Genomic DNA, 18,332 nt, shown 5'->3' on the forward strand with positions numbered 1-18,332 from the left:
TACATGAAATCTGAAATCTCCCTTAAGCATTGAACAAAGGTCTTCTGCAACATCTGACATACACGGGTGCAAAGTGGCAACCAATCTTGCATAAAAAGGAAGAAGATCCAACCTGGGAAAAAGTTAAACAATTTTATTTTTTAATTAACGCATTTAAAAGTACAGCAAATATACTGGTAATACACGTTCAACATGACAATGAAGTCAGAAGTTAAGTTTTATGATTCAGATAGAGCACGCAACTTTAACAGACTTTCCAGTTTACTTTCATTATCAAATTTTGCACATTGTTTTTATATGCAAACTTTGAGGTACCATGTCACGAATATCTCAGGATTCAGCTGCTAAGGAGTTAACTTTGTGTAGCTTGGACTCAAAACAGTTATTTGTTTTTCAAGAAGAATTGTGTTTGTGTCTTCTTTGAAGTGCCAGGAGCATCATAAATGCTTGGCAGTGTAAACAGAACAGACTTTTATGGCCTAAGCTGTCAGCAGCAGGGCATGATGTAGAACAGGGCCCCCCAGCACATCTCCTGAGGAGGTCAATAAAGGGACATGGGTTATGTATATATGTGTGTTAAAAACATAATTTATGCTTACCTGATAAATTTATTTCTCTTGTAGTGTATCCAGTCCACAGATCATCCATTACTTATGGGATATTAACTCCTCCCCAACAGGAAGTGCAAGAGGATTCACCCAGCAGAGCTGCTATATAGCTCCTCCCCTAACTGCCATTACCAGTCATTCGACCGAAAACATGCAGAGAAAGGAAAACCATAGGGTGCAGTGGTGACTGTAGTTTAATGGAAAAATTACCTGCCTTAAAGTGACAGGGCGGGCCGTGGACTGGATACACTACAAGAGAAATAAATTTATCAGGTAAGCATAAATTATGTTTTCTCTTGTTAAGTGTATCCAGTCCACGGATCATCCATTACTTATGGGATACCAATACCAAAGCTAAAGTACACGGATGACGGGAGGGACAGGCAGGCACTTTATACGGAAGGAACCACTGCCTGAAGAATCTTTCTCCCAAAAACAGCCTCCGAAGAAGCAAAAGTGTCAAATTTGTAAAATTTGGAAAAAGTATGAAGAGAAGACCAAGTTGCAGCCTTGCAAATCTGTTCAACAGAAGCCTCATTCTTAAAGGCCCAAGTGGAAGCCACAGCTCTAGTAGAATGTGCTGTAATTCTTTCAGGAGGCTGCTGTCCAGCAGTCTCATAGGCTAACCGTATTATGCTACGAAGCCAAAAGGAGAGAGAGGTAGCCGAAGCTTTTTGACCTCTCCTCTGACCAGAATAAACGACAAACAGGGAAGACGTTTGTCGAAAATCCTTAGTTGCCTGTAGATAAAATTTCAGGGCACTGACTACATCTAGATTGTGTAGCAGACGTTCCTTTTTCGAAGAAGGATTAGGACACAAAGATGGAACCACAATCTCTTGATTGATATTCCTGTTAGTGACCACCTTAGGTAGGAATCCAGGTTTAGTACGCAAAACTACCTTGTCTGAATGAAAAATCAGATAAGGAGAATCACAATGTAAGGCAGATAACTCAGAGACTCTTCGAGCCGAGGAAATCGCCATTAAAAACAGAACTTTCCAAAATAACAACTTGATATCAATGGAATGAAGGGGTTCAAACGGAACCCCGTGTAAAACATTAAGAACTAAGTTCAAACTCCATGGTGGAGCAACAGTTTTAAACACAGGCTTGATCCTAGCTAAAGCCTGACAAAAAGCTTGAACGTCCGGAACTTCTGACAGACGTTTGTGTAAAAGAATGGACAGAGCTGAAATCTGTCCCTTTAAGGAACTAGCGGATAAACCCTTTTCTAAACCTTCTTGTACAAAAGACAATATCCTCTGAATCCTAACCTTACTCCATGAGTAACTCTTGGATTCGCACCAATATAAGTATTTGCGCCATATCTTATGGTAAATCTTTCTGGTAACAGGCTTCCTAGCCTGTATTAAGGTATCAATAACTGACTCAGAAAAACCACGTTTTGATAAAATCAAGCGTTCAATTTCCAAGCAGTCAGCTTCAGAGAAATTAGATTTTGATGTTTGAAGGGACCCTGGATCACAAGGTCCTGTTTCAGAGGTAGCGACCAAGGTGGACAGGATGACATGTCCACTAGATCTGCATACCAAGTCCTGCGTGGCCATGCAGGCGCTATTAGAATCACTGATGCTCTCTCCTGTTTGATTCTGGCAATCAATCGAGGAAGCATCGGGAAGGGTGGAAACACATAAGCCATCCCGAAGGTCCAAGGTGCTGTCAAAGCATCTATCAGAAACCGCTCCCGGATCCCTGGATCTGGACCCGTAACGAGGAAGCTTGGCGTTCTGTCGAGACGCCATGAGATCTATCTCTGGTTTGCCCCAACGTCGAAGTATTTGGGCAAAGACCTCCGGATGAAGTTCCCACTCCCCCGGATGAAAAGTCTGACGACTTAAGAAATCCGCCTCCCAGTTCTCCACTCCCGGGATGTGGATTGCTGACAGGTGGCAAGAGTGAGACTCTGCCCAGCGAATTATCTTTGATACTTCCATCATTGCTAGGGAGCTTCTTGTCCCTCCCTGATGGTTGATGTAAGCTACAGTCGTGATGTTGTCCGACTGAAACCTGATGAACCCCCGAGTTGTTAACTGGGGCCAAGCCAGAAGGGCATTGAGAACTGCTCTCAATTCCAGAATGTTTATTGGCAGGAGACTCTCCTCCTGATTCCATTGTCCCTGAGCCTTCAGAGAATTCCAGACAGCGCCCCAACCTAGTAGGCTGGCGTCTGTTGTTACAATTGTCCAGTCCGGCCTGCTGAATGGCATCACCCTGGACAGATGTGGCCGAGAAAGCCACCATAGAAGAGAATTTCTGGTCTCTTGATCCAGATTCAGAGTAGGGGACAAGTCTGAGTAATCCCCATTCCACTGACTTAGCATGCACAATTGCAGCGGTCTGAGATGTAGGCGTGCAAAGGGTACTATGTCCATTGCTGCTACCATTAAGCCGATCACCTCCATGCATTGAGCTACTGACGGGTGTTGAATGGAATGAAGGACACGGCATGCATTTTGAAGCTTTGTTAACCTGTCTTCTGTCAGGTAAATCTTCATTTCTACAGAATCTATAAGAGTCCCCAAGAAGGGAACTCTTGTGAGTGGAAAGAGAGAACTCTTCTTTTCGTTCACCTTCCATCCATGCGACCTTAGAAATGCCAGTACTAACTCTGTATGAGACTTGGCAGTTTGAAAGCTTGAAGCTTGTATCAGAATGTCGTCTAGGTACGGAGCTACCGCAATTCCTCGCGGTCTTAGTACCGCCAGAAGAGCACCCAGAACCTTTGTGAAGATTCTCGGAGCCGTAGCCAATCCGAATGGAAGAGCTACAAACTGGTAATGCCTGTCTAGAAAGGCAAACCTTAGATACCGGTAATGATCTTTGTGAATCGGTATGTGAAGGTAAGCATCCTTTAAATCCACTGTGGTCATGTACTGACCCTTTTGGATCATGGGTAAAATTGTCCGAATAGTTTCCATTTTGAACGATGGAACTCTTAGGAATTTGTTTAGGATCTTTAAATCCAAGATTGGCCTGAAAGTTCCCTCTTTTTTGGGAACCACAAACAGATTTGAGTAAAACCCTTGTCCTTGTTCCGACCGCGGAACCGGATGGATCACTCCCATTAATAAAAGATCTTGTACGCAGCGTAGAAACGCCTCTTTCTTTATTTGGTTTGTTGACAACCTTGACAGATGAAATCTCCCTCTTGGGGGAGAGAATTTGAAGTCTAGAAGGTATCCCTGAGATATGATCTCTAACGCCCAGGGATCCTGGACATCTCTTGCCCAAGCCTGGGCGAAGAGAGAAAGTCTGCCCCCCACTAGATCCGTTCCCGGATCGGGGGCCCTCGATTCATGCTGTCTTAGGGGCAGCAGCAGGTTTCCTGGCCTGCTTGCCCTTGTTCCAGGACTGGTTAGGTCTCCAGCCTTGTCTGTAGCGAGCAACAGCTCCTTCCTGTTTTGGTGCAGAGGAAGTTGATGCTGCTCCTGCTTTGAAATTACGAAAGGAATGAAAATTAGACTGTCTAGCCTTAGGTTTGGCTCTGTCTTGAGGCAGGGCATGGCCTTTACCTCCTGTAATGTCAGCGATAATTTCTTTCAACCCGGGCCCGAATAAGGTCTGCCCTTTGAAAGGTATATTAAGCAATTTAGATTTAGAAGTAACGTCAGCTGACCAGGATTTTAGCCACAGTGCTCTGCGTGCCTGAATGGCGAATCCGGAATTCTTAGCCGTAAGTTTAGTTAAATGTACTACGGCATCTGAAATAAATGAGTTAGCTAACTTAAGGGCTTTAAGCTTGTGTGTAATCTCATCTAATGGAGCTGATTCAAGTGTCTCTTCCAGAGACTCAAACCAGAATGCTGCTGCAGCCGTGACAGGCGCAATGCATGCAAGAGGTTGCAATATAAAATCTTGTTGAACAAACATTTTCTTAAGGTAACCCTCTAACTTTTTATCCATTGGATCTGAAAAGGCACAGCTATCCTCCACCGGGATAGTGGTACGCTTAGCTAAAGTAGAAACTGCTCCCTCCACCTTAGGGACCGTTTGCCATAAGTTCTGTGTGGTGGCGTCTATTGGAAACATCTTTCTAAATATCGGAGGGGGTGAGAACGGCACACCGGGTCTATCCCACTCCTTAGTAACAATTTCAGTAAGTCTCTTAGGTATAGGAAAAACGTCAGTACTCGCCGGTACCGCAAAATATTTATCCAACCTACACATTTTCTCTGGTATTGCAACTGTGTTACAATCATTCAGAGCCGCTAACACCTCCCCTAGTAATACACGGAGGTTTTCCAGCTTAAATTTAAAATTTGAAATATCTGAATCCAGTTTGTTTGGATCAGAACCGTCACCCGCAGAATGAAGCTCTCCGTCCTCATGTTCTGCAAATTGTGACGCAGTGTCTGACATGGCCCTAATATTATCAGCGCACTCTGTTCTCACCCCAGAGTGATCACGCTTACCTCTTAGTTCTGGTAATTTAGCCAAAACTTCAGTCATAACAGTAGCCATATCCTGTAATGTGATTCGTAATGGCCGCCCAGATGTACTCGGCGCTACAATATCACGCACCTCCCGAGCGGGAGATGCAGGTACTGACACGTGAGGCGAGTTAGTCGGCATAACTCTCCCCTCGTTGTTTGGTGAAATATGTTCAATTTGTACAGATTGACTTTTATTTAAAGTAGCATCAATACAGTTAGTACATAAATTTCTATTGGGCTCCACTTTGGCTTTAGCACATATAGCACAGATATCTTCATCTGAATCAGACATGTTTAACACACTAGCAAATAAACTAGCAACTTGGAAATACTTTTCAAGTAATTTACTATAATATGAAAACGTACTGTGCCTATAAGAAGCACAGAAAAAGTTATGACAGTTGAAAATTAATAAACTGAAAAGTTATAGCATCAAATCTTTGTAAAAAAACACAATTTTAGCAAAGGATTGCTCCCATTAGCAAAGGATAACTAACCCTGATAGCCTCCCCCTCACACATAACAGTGAGAGAGATCAGTAAACTGTCATAAATTAAATAAAACGACTGCCAAGTGGAAAAAAATAGTGCCCAAAACATTTTTTCACCCAGTACCTCAGAAAATTAAACGATTTTACATGCCAGCAAAAAACGTTTAACATTAATAAATTGAGTGTTATTAAAAAGCCTGTTGCTAGTCCCTGCAAATTAGGCTAAAGTTTTATGCATACAGTATAATTCCAGTGAAGTGCCATTCCCCAGAATACTGAAGTGTAAAATATACATACATGACAGCCTGATACCAGTTGCTGCTACTGCATTTAAGGCTGAGTTTACATTATATCGGTATGGCAGAATTTTCTCATCAATTCCATTGTCAGAAAATAATAAGCTGCTACATACCTCTTTGCAGATTAATCTGCCCGCTGTCCCCTGATCTGAAGTTTACCTCTCCTCAGATGGCCGAGAAACAGCAATATGATCTTAACTACTCCGGCTAAAATCATAGAAAAACTCAGGTAGATTCTTCTTCAAATTCTACCAGAGAAGGAATAACACACTCCGGTGCTATTATAAAATAACAAACTTTTGATTGAAGGTATGAAACTAAGTATAATCACCACAGTCCTCTCACACATCCTATCTATTCGTTGGGTGCAAGAGAATGACTGGTAATGGCAGTTAGGGGAGGAGCTATATAGCAGCTCTGCTGGGTGAATCCTCTTGCACTTCCTGTTGGGGAGGAGTTAATATCCCATAAGTAATGGATGATCCGTGGACTGGATACACTTAACAAGAGAAACTGCTATACCCTTAAAGGAAGGTAAATATGACAACCTATGGCATATTTGATATCAAACCGATTCTCCCAATAAAACTAAAAGGTTCTAGATATGTAAATATAGAAATTTCTTACCTAGCAGAAATTATACTGGATTGTATAATTTCAGGCAAGAAATTAGTCTATTGGAGGTCATAAAGACAGGGGGGTTTCTTAGCCCGCCCAGGAGGGTGTGGTTAAGCAACCTGATCTCTGAAAAGTAGGGTTTAAGAATCTTATTTTTTAACAATAAGATTCATTCTTACAAGGGGAGCTGCTGTACAGAAGTAAGGAGCCATCTTTTTCCTGCCATCCCCGGGCACAGATCTTGAAGACTAGGAAAGTATTCAATTCTGTTTTTCTCCTTTTTATTTTAAAACACTGTTTGCGTGTGTAATTTTATTTGTAACAACTTTTTATTAATAATGCATTGTGCATAATATTTTTGGCATAATAAATAATTCCTTTATTAAGTTTGGCCTTTGTCTAATAATTGAACCACGTTACTGAAAGAGACTGGGATATTAGAACTGTATAATTTAGGTTATTTTCTGCTAAATTGTATTTCTAGAGTTAATGTGTAAAGTCTGGGTTTTTCCTTAGGATTTTCCCTTTAATATATTTTAAGTTGTGGCAGTATTTGAGCTATAGGATTGATAGTTTATTGTGGGTGGCATTAAAAGGGAGTGTTGGGCATTTCTCTTACGTCTAGTACAGATAAAGGGAGTGCGGTTAACTCTTGCACCCACTAAACTGAATCACAAGCTTGCCTGGTGTGGCTAAATTGTGACCTATTGGTGGCAGAGAGGGGGGCTGATAACCCTTTCTGTGCCAAATAAGTGACTGGCGCAGGGTTGGATAACCTTGGTTCGTCACATACCAGTTCCTACGGAGCATGTGCACAAGTTTACAGGTTATACATATACTACTACTGATTGGCTGATGGATGTCACATGATACAGGGGAAAAAATAAATTTGTCAGAAGCAAATCTACTGCTTATTTTAAATTCAGAGTAAGTGTTATTGCGTTGCCTTTTTATTATGCCCTTGTTATGCAATTCTACTGCATTTAATGCTCCTTTAAGAGACTTTCCAATTTACTTTCATTGCCACATTGTACACAATCTTTGTGTGCACACTTTGAGACACCAGCTTCTGCCGAGTTCACCATGTAAACTTATATGCGTCTGCGATTGGCTGATTGTTGTCACATGATACAAACTGATTTTTTATTTTTTTTTAATCAGTCAGAAAAAAAAAAAAAATCTAATGCTCATTAAGTGCCATTGCATTGTCTTTTTATTAGGCAATTCTTCTGTATCTACTAGTCCTTTGATTCACAACAAAACCCTTATCATGGTTAAGAAGCAAACACTGCCAGTCTTGAGGATACTGTATATTAGCATTTATGCCACAAGACAAAATAGACAAATTTTTCAAGAATGTGGTCATGATTTACAGCTAGATTCCCAAATTTGCCCCATCTACTATTAAACCAGCATTTATAACTCACTTAAGATTATATGCAAGTTTGCTGCTTTCCTTGTATATAATTAATAGTGGCTAGAATTTATGAAACAGGAATAGATTATTTGAGCAGTGTTTGCATCATAATGTGCAGCCAAATACACATGTATTACAATAATTCCCATAAGAAATTAAACATTTGTGTGTCAAAAATTATATATGATCATAATTTATTGCCATTCATTTTTTGTGCATCTACATGCAGTTTTTGGACTCTGCACCAAGAAGATCACCTGCCTTCCAGATATGCTCACCCTATCAATATTGGAAAAAAAAATTTTTTTACCACCTCTAAGATCATGTTATCCAGAAACATACAAGAGACACATGTCTATTTACAGATTAGAGCGTTGCAAGACAAGTGGTGTGCAAACTATTTTAGTGCCAGTTGCTGAGCGGTGTCAGCATAATTAAACCGTGGAATGTTAATTGTTCATAAATGTTACAGCTGTCCTAAATGAAAAACAAGATTGATGAAGTGTCAAGAAAAAAATTGAAAGTTGTGAGACACAAGAGACGGACTAAAACAAGAAAGTGATAATAGTGCAGCATTTTAAGGTGGACAATACTTTTTTGTCCAGAATGCTCATGTTGTGAACACATCATTCGTGAAATTTGTCATTACTATGAATACATATACATATATATATATATATATATATATATATATATATATATATATATAAATATATAATAAAGCAGGAAAAGTGCACTCTCACTTAAAAAGCGCAGGCAAAAAATAGTACAGAAAAGAAGAAGCTTGCACTCACTGGATTTTTGAAAAAGGTGATTTATTCAGCACAAAAAATGTGACCATTGTTTGGTCTGATGAAGGGGTGATTGATCCCCGAAACGTCACATTTTTTTGTGCTGAATAAAGCACCTTTTTCAAAAATCCAGTGATTGCATGTCTGTCTGTCTGTCTCTCTCTCTCTGTCTCTCTCTCTATATATATATATATATCTCCAAACAGATCACACTCCAGACTTCCAAAAGCAACAACCCAGGGTGCAGCAGAATAATGTATATAAAATAAAGAAAGAGCGCACTCCTATGGGTATCTTTTCAGCAATACCTCACTTTAATAGCGAACATTTTCGGACCATAAAGTCCGTCCTCAGACAAAAAAAAGTATGTACAGTGAGACTTGGTGGAGGGTAAGTCTCACTATACACACTTTGTCTCAGGACGGACTTTATGGTCCGAAAACGTTCACTATTAAAGTGTTGATGAAAGGATACCCATAGGAGTGCACTCTTTCTTTATTGTGTGTGTATATATATATATATATATATATATATACACACACACACACACACACAGGAGAGCACTCTCACTTTCAAAAACCAGGTAGCCAGGGTGCTAGTAACAAATGGAATACAGGTAACAAAAACTTGCACTCACTAGTCTTATTTCAAAACACACTTTACTGTGACGTTTCTCTATCTCCAAAACGTCACAGTAAAGTGTGTTTTGAAATAAGACCAGTGAGTGCAAAGTTTTTGTTACACATATAAATAAATATATATATATATATTTATTTATTTATATTTACACACACACACGGTATCTCACAAAAGTGAGTACAACCCTCACATTTTTGTAAATATTTTATTATATCTTTTCATTCGACAACACTGAAGAAATGACACTTTGCTACAATGTAAAGTAGTGAGTGTACATCCATTATAACAGTGTAACTTTGCTGTCTCAAATAACTCAACACACAGCCATTAATGTCTAAACCGTTGGCAACAAAAGTGAGTACACCCCTAAGTAGCAATGCCCAAATTGGGCCCAAAGTGTCACTATTTTGTGTGGCCATTATTATTTGAGGATGCCCCACAGATGCTTAATAGGGTTTAGGTCTGGAGACATGCTTTGCAAGTCCATCACCTTTACCCTCAGCTTCTTTAGCAAGGCAATGGTCGTCTTGGAGGTGTGTTTAGAGTCGTTATCATGTTGGAATACTGCCCTGCAGCCCAGTCTCCAAAGGGAGGGGGATCATGCTCTGCTTCAGTATGTCACAGTACATGTTGGTATTCATGGTTTCCTCAATGAACTGTAGCTCTCCAGTGCCAGCACCACTCATGAATGCCCAGACCATGATATTCCCACCACCATGCTTGACTGTACGCAAGAGACACTTGTCTTTGTTTGTAATCCTCACATGGTTGCTGCCACACACGCTTGACACCATCTGAACCAAATAAGTTTATCTTGGTGTCATCGGACCACAGGACATGGTTCCAGTAATCCATGTCCTTAGTCTACTTGTCTTCAGCAAACTGTTTGCGGGCTTTCTTGTGCATCATCTTTAGAAGAGGCTTCCTTCTGGGATGACAGCCATGCAGACCAATTTGATGCAGTGTGCAGCGTATGGTCTGAGCACTAACAGGCTGACCCCCCACCCCCTCAATCTATGCAGCAATGCTGGCAGCACTCATACGTCTGTTTCCCAAAGACAACCTCTGGATAGGAAGCTGAGCATTTGCACTCAACTTCTTTGGTCGACCATGGCGAGGCCTGTTCTGAAAGGAACCTGTCCAGTGAAACCACTGTATGGTCTTGCACACCGTGCTGCAGCTCAGTTTCAGGGTCTTGGCAATCTTCTTATAGCCTAGGCCATCTTTATGTAGAGCAACAATTCTTTTTTCCAGATCCTCAGAGTTCTTTGCCATGAGGTGCCATGTTGAACTTCCAGTGACCAGTATAAGAGAGTGTGAGAGCGATAACACCAAATTTAACACACCTGCTCCACATTCACACCTGAGACCCTGTAACACTAACGAGTCACATGACACCGGCGAGGGAAAATAGCTAATTTGGACATTTACTCTTAGGGGTGTACTCACTTTTGTTGCCAAGGGTTTAGACATTAATGGCTGTGTGTTGAGTTATTTTGAGGGGACAGCAAATTTACACAGTTATACAGGCTGTAAACTCACTACTTTACATTGTAGCAAAGTATAATTTCTTCAGTGTTGTTACATGAAAAGATATAATAAAATATTTACAAAAATGTGAGGGGTGTACTCACTTTTGCAAGATACTGTATATACATACATATACAAACAAACATCATCATCATCATCATCGGCCCCTATCCTTTTCCACAAAAAAAAAAAAGAAGCCATCCCCAGATGATGGAAGAATAAACCCACACTTAAGGCTATACTGAATAAATTCCTCCAATCACTTTTGTTCAGGCTTAGAGAGAGGGGGTAGGCTTTTCCCTTGGGAAGAGGTGCTCTAAGTGTAAGATCAATTGGGCAGTCATAAGAACAATATGGAGGCAACACTTCTGATATCTTCTTGCAAAAGACATCTTTATACTCATATTCTTTTTGCAAGGATGGAATACAATCGACATTAGCCAGCAGTGAGTAATACTGTATAATAGGCAGGTGAATCGAATGCAGGACAGGAGACAGTCTAACTCCACCGGAGGTTTTCTCTCCTGAGGACCAATCAAAGCTTGTGTTATGCTGTTGCAACCAAGGAAATCCTAAAATAACTGTGAAGAAGGGAGGAGGTGATAATATAAAGTGACTCTCTATGTGCAGTAGGGTTACAGGTACAGACTTAAACTCTATGATGCCTGTTCCTAATGACTGACCACATAGAGTGGTTAGTCGGAGGGGTCTTCTCTTTTGAAGATAAGGGATGTTTCTTAGCAAATTCTAAATCTAAGAAGATGCCTGCAGCTCCTGAGTCCACAAATACTTCACAGGCCACAGCGGATTTTTCAAGAAGGAAGAGTGCTGGAAGAAGGATTTTAGTCTTGGAGTAATTATTCATAAGGTCTAACATGGTTCCTCTGACATCAGTTAGACCCTCCTTTTTACTGGTAGAGTAGGACAGATTACCAGATGCTCTTTCAAGCCACAGTAAAGGCAAAGACCAGTGTTTGCCTTCTCTCAACAGCATACTGTCCACAGTTTGTGTGCTCTGTTGGATATCCAGGAGAGAACACTCAGCTGCAGAGGACCAGCCAGGCTTAACAAAAACTGTCTGAAGCGACAATAGAAACTTTTCAGCATCATGCAGGAGTAGGTCGTCAACTTAGCATCAGAGGATGAGAAGATCGCAGGATGATTTTAAAATGTAGGCAACACAAATTGAGAAAGAATCTGCAATCGTCTGGTTCAACCTCAAATTTTTCAGGCATAGGTAGTTTAGGAGGTACAGACAGCAAAACAGGAGCTGGAACTGTTACGAGAGACTGAACAGGAGTAGTATGGTTATGAAGTAAGGTTTTCATCATATTAGTAAGTTCATCCAGCTTGGCATCCAGGGTAGTGTGGAGAGTCTTGTGGGATCTAAGTTACTTCCCCTGGTCCATGATGCCCTTCAACAACTCACCGGGGTTCACTGACATCAGTAGCTGCTGATTGGTGGCTGCACATAGCTGCCTTGGTTGACTGTCTCACCCATGTGCATTGCTATTTCTTCAACAAAGAATATCTGAAGAATGAAGCAAATTAAATAAGAGAAGTTAATTGGAATATTGTTTTTTAATTTGTTTTCTCTATCTGAATCATGAAACAAAAATGTGGGTTTCATGTCCCTTTAAAGTTCTCTTTTTCTTCAGAACTATGAACAGATTGGAATAAAAACTCTGTCCTTGTTCTTGAATTGGAACTGTTACTTTCATGAGTTTTAGTTCCTGAACACAATGAAAAAAGGCTTGAGCCTTCACAGGATTCTGGGTAACATGGAACAGAGGAAAATGTTCCTCTTGGAGGCCTTGATCTGAAACCCATTACGTAAGCTTGAGAAATAATATTTTGAACCCAAGGATCCAGCCCAGATAAATACCCGGAATTCTAAAAAAAGGGTCAATCTGCAATATAATGTTTATTGTTTTAAAAGATAGATAATCCATTTATTACCCATTCCCCAGTTTTGCATGGCCAACACAGTGACTTTTTATTTATTATCTATTGACTTGCATTTAGTACTGTGTTGTGATAAATCTTAAATAACTCCTTGAGTGTGAACACAATGTTATCTATATGGCCCACATGAACTAGAAGTCTTTTGTTGTGAAAAGCAAATAAAAAAAACATGTGATTAAGAGGCTGTCTATAGTGGCTTATAAACAGGTAGAAATTTAGAGGTTTAAATGTTAAAAGGTATATTAATATATCAATGTTGGTTGTGTAAAGCTGGGGAATGGGTAGTAAAGACATTATCTATCTTTTTAAACAAACAATTTTAGTATAGACTGTCCCTTTAATCTGCCCCCTACCAGAATAGCTATGCTACAGATGGGTTGGAAAAGGACTATAGTATTGAGAAAGACAACTGTAACTATGATCCCTGTTGATCCTTTAGAGAAAGCTGCATTGTCATTGAGACAAGAATGACTTCTAGAAAAGAGACTCTTGATTAATGAGAAAGAGAACTCTGATATTTTTACAACCACATATACAAAGAAACAATAGTATACTGTTAGTATGAGATATAGCTAAAGGAAAAAAGGTAGCTTTCAACAAACATATCGTCCAGGTATGAACCCACTGAAATATAGGAGCTTATATTACAGACATGAGAGTTTCTAGAACTTTCTTAAAAATTCTGTGAGCTGTAGAACCACAGACTGAAAGAGTTGTCTTTAAAGGCAAATCTTAGGAAACTGAAGATTGTCTAGGAATAGGAAGGTAGGCATATTTCAATTTAAACATGGACTTAAATGTGAGTTTAAGGGTTAAATTAGTCCATATGTTTCTATTTTGAAAATAAGAATAAGGCCTGAAAGTTACCTCTTCCTTGGGAACAAGGTAAAGAATGGAAAAAACCCTGGCTTTGTTCCAAATCTGGAACTATTAGTCATAAGTTCCAGAAAAAGTGTTTTGTTTTTCATTTTCTAAAATACCTTGTGAAAGCAAAGGCCAGATAAAAGAAAAGCCTAAACTGCCCCCTACCAGAAAAAAAGTCTGTATTTCGGTAATAACTTTATGCTGATTTGGAAGAGGAAACAAAATTTATGCTTACCTGATAAATTTCTCTCTCTTGTGGTGTATCCAGTCCACGGGTTCATCCATTACTTGTGGGATATTCTCCTTCCCAACAGGAAGTTGCAGGAGGACACCCACAGCAGAGCTGTCTATATAGCTCCTCCCCTAACTGCCACTCCCAGTCATTTGACCGAAGACAAGCAAGAAAAAAAGGAGAAACTATAGGGTGCAGTGGTGACTGTAGTTTAAAAATAAAAAACACCTGCCTTAAAGTGACAGGGCGGGCCGTGGACTGGATACACCACAAGGGAAAGAAATTTATCAGGTAAGCATAAATTTTGTTTTCTCTTGTAAGGTATATCCAGTCCACGGGTTCATCCATTACTTGTGGGATACCAATACCAAAGCTTTAGGACACTGATGAAGGGAGGGACAAGGAAGGAACTTAAACGAAAGGCACCACTGCCTGCAAGACCTTTCTCCCAAAAATAGCCTCCAAGGAAGCAAAAGTATCAAATTTGTAGAATTTAGAAAAAGTATGAAGCGAAGACCAAGTCGCCGCCTTACAAATCTGTTCAACAGAGGCCTCATTTTTAAAAGCCCATGTGGAAGCTACCGCTCTAGTGGAATGAGCTGTAATTCTTTCAGGAGGCTGCTGGCCAGTGGAAGTAATGAAGAGCACGGCAGGAAGTTAGAAGTTAGAAGCTTTGATAACCTGACCTCTGTCAGAAAATTTTTCATTTCTACTGAATCTATCAGTGTTCCTAGGAAGGAAACTCTTGTGAGAGGGGAGAGAGAACTCTTTTCTTCGTTCACCTTCCACCCGTGAGATCTCAGAAAGGCCAGAACAATGTCCGTATGGGCCTGTATCAGAATGTTGTCTAGGTAAGGAGCCACCGCTATGCCCTGTGGCCTTAGAACCGCCAGTAGGGACCCTAGAACCTTTGTAAAGATTCTTGGTGCTGTGGCTAACCCGAAGGGAAGAGCCACCAACTGGTAATGCCTGTCTAAGAAGGCGAACCTGAGGAACTGATGATGATTTCTGTGAATCGGAATGTGGAGATAAGCATCCTCATATATTGACCCTCCTGGATCATAGGGAGGATGGTTCGGATAGTCTCCATCTTGAAGGATGGGATCCTGAGAAATTTGTTTAGGATCTTGAGATCCAAGATTGGTCTGAAAGTTCCCTCTTTTTTGGGAACTATAAACAGGTTTGAATAGAAGCCCTGCCCCTGTTCCTCCCTTGGAACTGGGTGGATCACTCCCATAACCAGTAGGTCTTGAACACAACGTAAGAATGCCTCTCTCTTTATCTGGTTTACAGATAATTGTGAGAGATGAAATCTCCCCTTTGGAGATGCAGCTTTGAAGTCCAGAAGATATCCCTGGGAACAATCTCTAATGCCCAGGGATCCTGGACGTCTCTTGCCCAAGCCTGGGCGAAGAGAGAAAGTCTGCCCCCTACTAGATCCGGTCCCGGATCGGGGGCTACTCCTTCATGCTGTCTTAGAGGCGGCAGCAGGTTTTTTGGCCTGCTTCCCCTTGTTCCAAGCCTGGTTCGGTCTCCAGACTGGTTTGGACTGGGCGAAATTTCCCTCTTGTTTTGCATTAGAGGAAGCTGAAGCTGCGCCACTTTTGAAGTTTCGAAATGAACGAAAATTATTCTGTTTGGTCCTTAATTTATTGTACCTATCCTGAGGAAGGGCGTGACCTTTTCCTCCAGTATATCAGAAATGATCTCCTTCAGGCCCGGCCCGAAAAGGGTCTGTCCTTTGAAGGGGATGTTAAGAAGCTTAGACTTTGAAGTAACGTCTGCTGACCAGGACTTAAGCCATAGCGCCCTGCGTGCCAGAATGGCAAAAACATAATTTATGCTTACCTGATAAATTTATTTCTCTTGTAGTGTATCCAGTCCACGGATCATCCATTACTTGTGGGATATTCTCCTTCCCAACAGGAAGTTGCAAGAGGATCACCCACAGCAGAGCTGCTATATAGCTCCTCCCCTAACTGTCATATCCAGTCATTCGACCGAAAACAAACAGAGAAAGGAGAAACCATAGGGTGCAGTGGCGACTGTAGTTTAATTAAAATTTAGACCTGCCTTAAAAGGACAGGGCGGGCCGTGGACTGGATACACTACAAGAGAAATAAATTTATCAGGTAAGCATAAATTATGTTTTCTCTTGTTAAGCGTATCCAGTCCACGGATCATCCATTACTTGTGGGATACCAATACCAAAGCTAAAGTACACGGATGATGGGAGGGACAAGGCAGGATTAAGCGGAAGGAACCACTGCCCGAAGAACCTTTCTCCCAAAAACAGCCTCCGAAGAAGCAAAAGTATCAAATTTGTAAAATTTTGAAAAAGTGTGAAGCAAAGACCAAGTCGCAGCCTTTCAAATCTGTTCAACAGAGGCCTCATTTTTGAAGGCCCATGTGGAAGCCACAGCTCTAGTAGACTGAGCTGTAATCCTTTCAGGGAGCTGCTGTCCAGCAGTCTCATAGGCTAGGCGTATTACGCTCTGAAGCCAAAAGGACAGAGAGGTTGCCGAAGCTTTTTGACCTCTCCTCTGTCCAGAGTAAACGACAAACAGGGAAGATGTTTGACGAAAATCCTTAGTAGCTTGTAAGTAAAACTTCAAGGCACGGACTACATTCAGATTATGTAAAAGACGTTCCTTCTTTGAAGAAGGATTAGGACACAATGATGGAACAACAATTCCTTTGATTGATATTCTTGTTAGAAACCACCTTAGGTAAAAACCCAGGTTTGGTACGCAGAACTACCTTATCTGCATGAAAAATCAGATAAGGAGAATCACATTGTAAGGCAGATAGCTCAGAGACTCTCCGAGCCGAGGAAATAGCCATCAAAAACAGAACTTTCCAAGATAAAAGTTTAATATCAATGGAATGAAGGGGTTCAAACTGAACTCCTTGAAGAACTTTAAGAACCAAGTTTAAGCTCCACGGAGGAGCAACAGGTTTAAACACAGGCTTAATTCTAACCAAAGCCTGGCAAAATGCCTGAACGTCTGGAACCTCTGCCAGACGCTTGTGCAAAAGAATAGACAGAGCAGAAATCTGTCCCTTTAAGGAACTAGCTGATAATCCTTTGTCCAAGCCCTCTTGGAGAAAAGACAATATTCTAGGAATCAACAAAAAGGGAGACAATGGCACTACTCAGTTTATTAAAGTGTTTTTTACATTCCCCTACTAATTCGTACAGTGATGAGTATGCTTAGTATTTGTATACTCCAAAATAATATGTCTGATAGGGATAGGTGCTTGTACCTTTAAGTAACTTTTACAGAAAATCAGTAAGAGACTGAAAAAAGGGGTACAAATGTAGCACTCAGTGAATGTATTTGTGTATTACGGGAGGTGAAAAGAAATATAAAATGTAACTTTTATTAGATCAAATTAAAAACAGGGGATTTACAAACATTTTTTAAAAGATAGAAATTTGGATCCACTACCTATTCGCCAGATAATATCGTTGCTGGCTAGTAGAGACACATACCCACGTTAGGTTAATGTATGGTCTCCTTATAAATCAAATGACAAGGCTATCCCTTGGTATATTATTCTGAGTACAGATAATCTGTTATTCGTGTAGGTTTGAATAAACAATCTGGCCTTGCAAAACTTGACTCAATAAATTATGATTTTAAATAAATATTATGTTACCCACAATACTCTAGAAAGTAAGAGGTTTTGTAACCTATTTGTTATTACCCGTTAATGCCACACAAAATTAAACTTGGGTTTACTTAGGTATTGTGGTAAAGAGTCAGTTTGATACTAGAGTTGCCTTTTGTTACCATTTAAATTATCACTGATACCTATATGGGTTACCTTTCATTACCGTTTTTGTCATTACTGATAAGTATGTAGATCCATAGAGGTAAATATTGTGATACCTACGATACTATAGAAAGTAAGAAGTCTGATAAACTCCTTGTTTTACCTATTAATACCGTGATGAATTATACTTTGGTTTCCATGAGTATCGTTATAAGGAGTTTACTAATAAACTCTGACAGTTAGTTACCTCATTTAAACCGTTATTAAATATCACTATTTAGTATCTAGGTTCAAGGAGATCAGGCCTTTGTATCAATATTGCCTTATAGATACCACTTTATAATGCCATAAATAAAGTTAACCTTGTTTTTTCTATGGCTTTGTAAATATCTTTGGTAATATATTGGTCAAAATAAGTCTGATCCCATATTTGTGTTACCTATGATTAATCAAAGTTTCTAATATAGCCGATATGGCTAGATCGCTTACGCTAAACCCCGCAAATGCGGCAAACAAGATTTTTATACCATTATACCATTATTGCTTTGTCATTTAAATAAGGTAGTGAGTCAACAAATTAAATTAAAAACAACAAATAGGGAAGAACAGGGGGACGCCACTGACGCGTTTCGCCGTGGTGGC

At 40.3% G+C, this 18,332-nt stretch overlaps 1 protein-coding gene across 5 annotated transcripts in view; it reads right to left on the reverse strand.

Annotated features, from left to right (window-relative positions):
* UPF2 (UPF2 regulator of nonsense mediated mRNA decay) overlaps window positions 1-18,332 on the reverse strand; it is a 654,310-nt gene that overhangs the window by 397,339 nt on the left and 238,639 nt on the right. For all 5 annotated transcript variants that reach the window (XM_053716468.1, XM_053716466.1, XM_053716467.1 and 2 more), the window contains one exon: window positions 4-112. In XM_053716468.1, the coding sequence (XP_053572443.1) occupies window positions 4-112 (109 nt within the window). The remainder of the gene's footprint in view (window positions 1-3; window positions 113-18,332) is intronic.

Source organism: Bombina bombina, chromosome 6, assembly GCF_027579735.1.
Source record: "Bombina bombina isolate aBomBom1 chromosome 6, aBomBom1.pri, whole genome shotgun sequence".
NCBI classification, from domain to species: domain Eukaryota; kingdom Metazoa; phylum Chordata; class Amphibia; order Anura; family Bombinatoridae; genus Bombina; species Bombina bombina.